The sequence below is a fragment of the Austrofundulus limnaeus genome, unplaced genomic scaffold, assembly GCF_001266775.1.
Source record: "Austrofundulus limnaeus strain Quisiro unplaced genomic scaffold, Austrofundulus_limnaeus-1.0 Scaffold898, whole genome shotgun sequence".
NCBI classification, from domain to species: domain Eukaryota; kingdom Metazoa; phylum Chordata; class Actinopteri; order Cyprinodontiformes; family Rivulidae; genus Austrofundulus; species Austrofundulus limnaeus.
In genome coordinates, this window is record NW_013953300.1 from 8,197 (window position 1) to 9,685 (window position 1,489).

General features: G+C 45.7%; 1 protein-coding gene across 1 annotated transcript in view; it reads right to left on the minus strand.

Moving 5' to 3' along the window:
- Nucleotides 1–1,489, minus strand: part of LOC106533163 (CREB-regulated transcription coactivator 2) — a gene marked incomplete at its 3' end in the record, with an annotated part of 10,249 nt that overhangs the window by 3,895 nt on the left and 4,865 nt on the right. The window contains 2 exon segments of the mRNA XM_014029401.1: nucleotides 417–485; nucleotides 910–971. Coding sequence (XP_013884855.1) covers nucleotides 417–485; nucleotides 910–971 — 131 coding nt within the window.

Genomic DNA, 1,489 nt, shown 5'->3' on the forward strand with positions numbered 1-1,489 from the left:
CAGACTGGTGAACCTGAACAGACTGGTGAACCTGAGCAGACTAGTGAACCTGAGCAGATTAGTGAACCTGAGCAGATTAGTGAACCTGAGCAGATTAGTGAACCTGAGCAGACTGGTGAACCTGAGCAGATTAGTGAACCTGAGCAGATTAGTGAACCTGAACAGACTGGTGGGTCTGAGCAGACCGGTGGGTCTCCAGTCCTCTGACTCACCTGTTGATCATGAACCTCATTAATCAGAAATGATTCCTCCAGATGTTTCAGATTCAGATCTTCTACTGCTCCTGGAACAACTTTTTACACACGTCTCTGATATCAGAACTTTTCTCCCTCCACAGAATCCAAACTTTCTCAGAACTGGGGTTTAAATGGCAGAAGAGGAGGAAGAGGAGGAAGAGGAGGATGAGGAGGATTCACCTGTTTAGCGCGGTGGTGGGGAGACGAAACAACTGGCTTTTATCTCCGGGGAAGTTTCCAGACCAGTTCCTTTTTATAATCAACAAGAAGACAAAGTTACTTTCCTCCAAGGAGACACTCACATGGAGCAGAAGAATGTGAGGAAGAGGAGGAAGAGCTGAGCAGGAGCAAAGCTGAAGGAGGAAGAGGAGGAGGCAGCAAGCCAAGATTCACCTGAGCAGACCTGTGACCCTTCAGACCTGAACCAGAACCGTTCTGTCTCACAGTACAGGAACGGTTCTGGTTTTTCTCTGGCCTCGGGTCGATGTTGTGACAGACCTGTTCACTGTGAGAACACCACACCTGTCCAGGTGAGCTCTGACTGACAGCTGTGTTGTCTTTAAGCTCAGGCTCAGAGCAGAGGCAGCGTTAAAGAGGTGAACAAACAGGCGTCCCAGTGGACAGAGACATCTCCATGGAGACAGGTACGAAGGGGGAGGGGCTAACACACTACCTTCTCCAGCTAGCGTCAGGAGGCGGAGACAGGTACGCTGAGTTGTACAGAGAGTTGTCCACCTGGGGAGGCAGCAGGTTAAGGAAACAACAGGTTCATGTCAATCAAACAAATCCTGTCAATCAAATGTGACCCATCTGTTCAAAACGAGGATTAAGTGATAATCCATCATCCAACCATCATCCAACCATCATCCAGCCATCATCCAACAATCATCCAAAAATCATCCAGACATACATCCAACCATTATTCAACCATCACCCAACTGTACATCCAGCCATCCATCAAATTTTCTTCTCCAACATAAACTCTAAACACTGAACAGTTTCTGCTGCAGGATCACTGTTTCTACAACCTCATGGATAAAAATATTTCAGCTGTGTTTGTGAACCTCATCTTGTTAAAATATTTCATCACAGGAAGTGACCTCACAGCTGATGACGGTGACGATGTGTTGCCATGGAGACAGTTTTATTCTTAAGTTTTTTTGTACTCATTGTCCACAAATGTTTTTAATGTTTTCTGTTACATTTTCTTAAATGGTAAGTATATAACACCTTTCTATTGGACCAGATTAGTC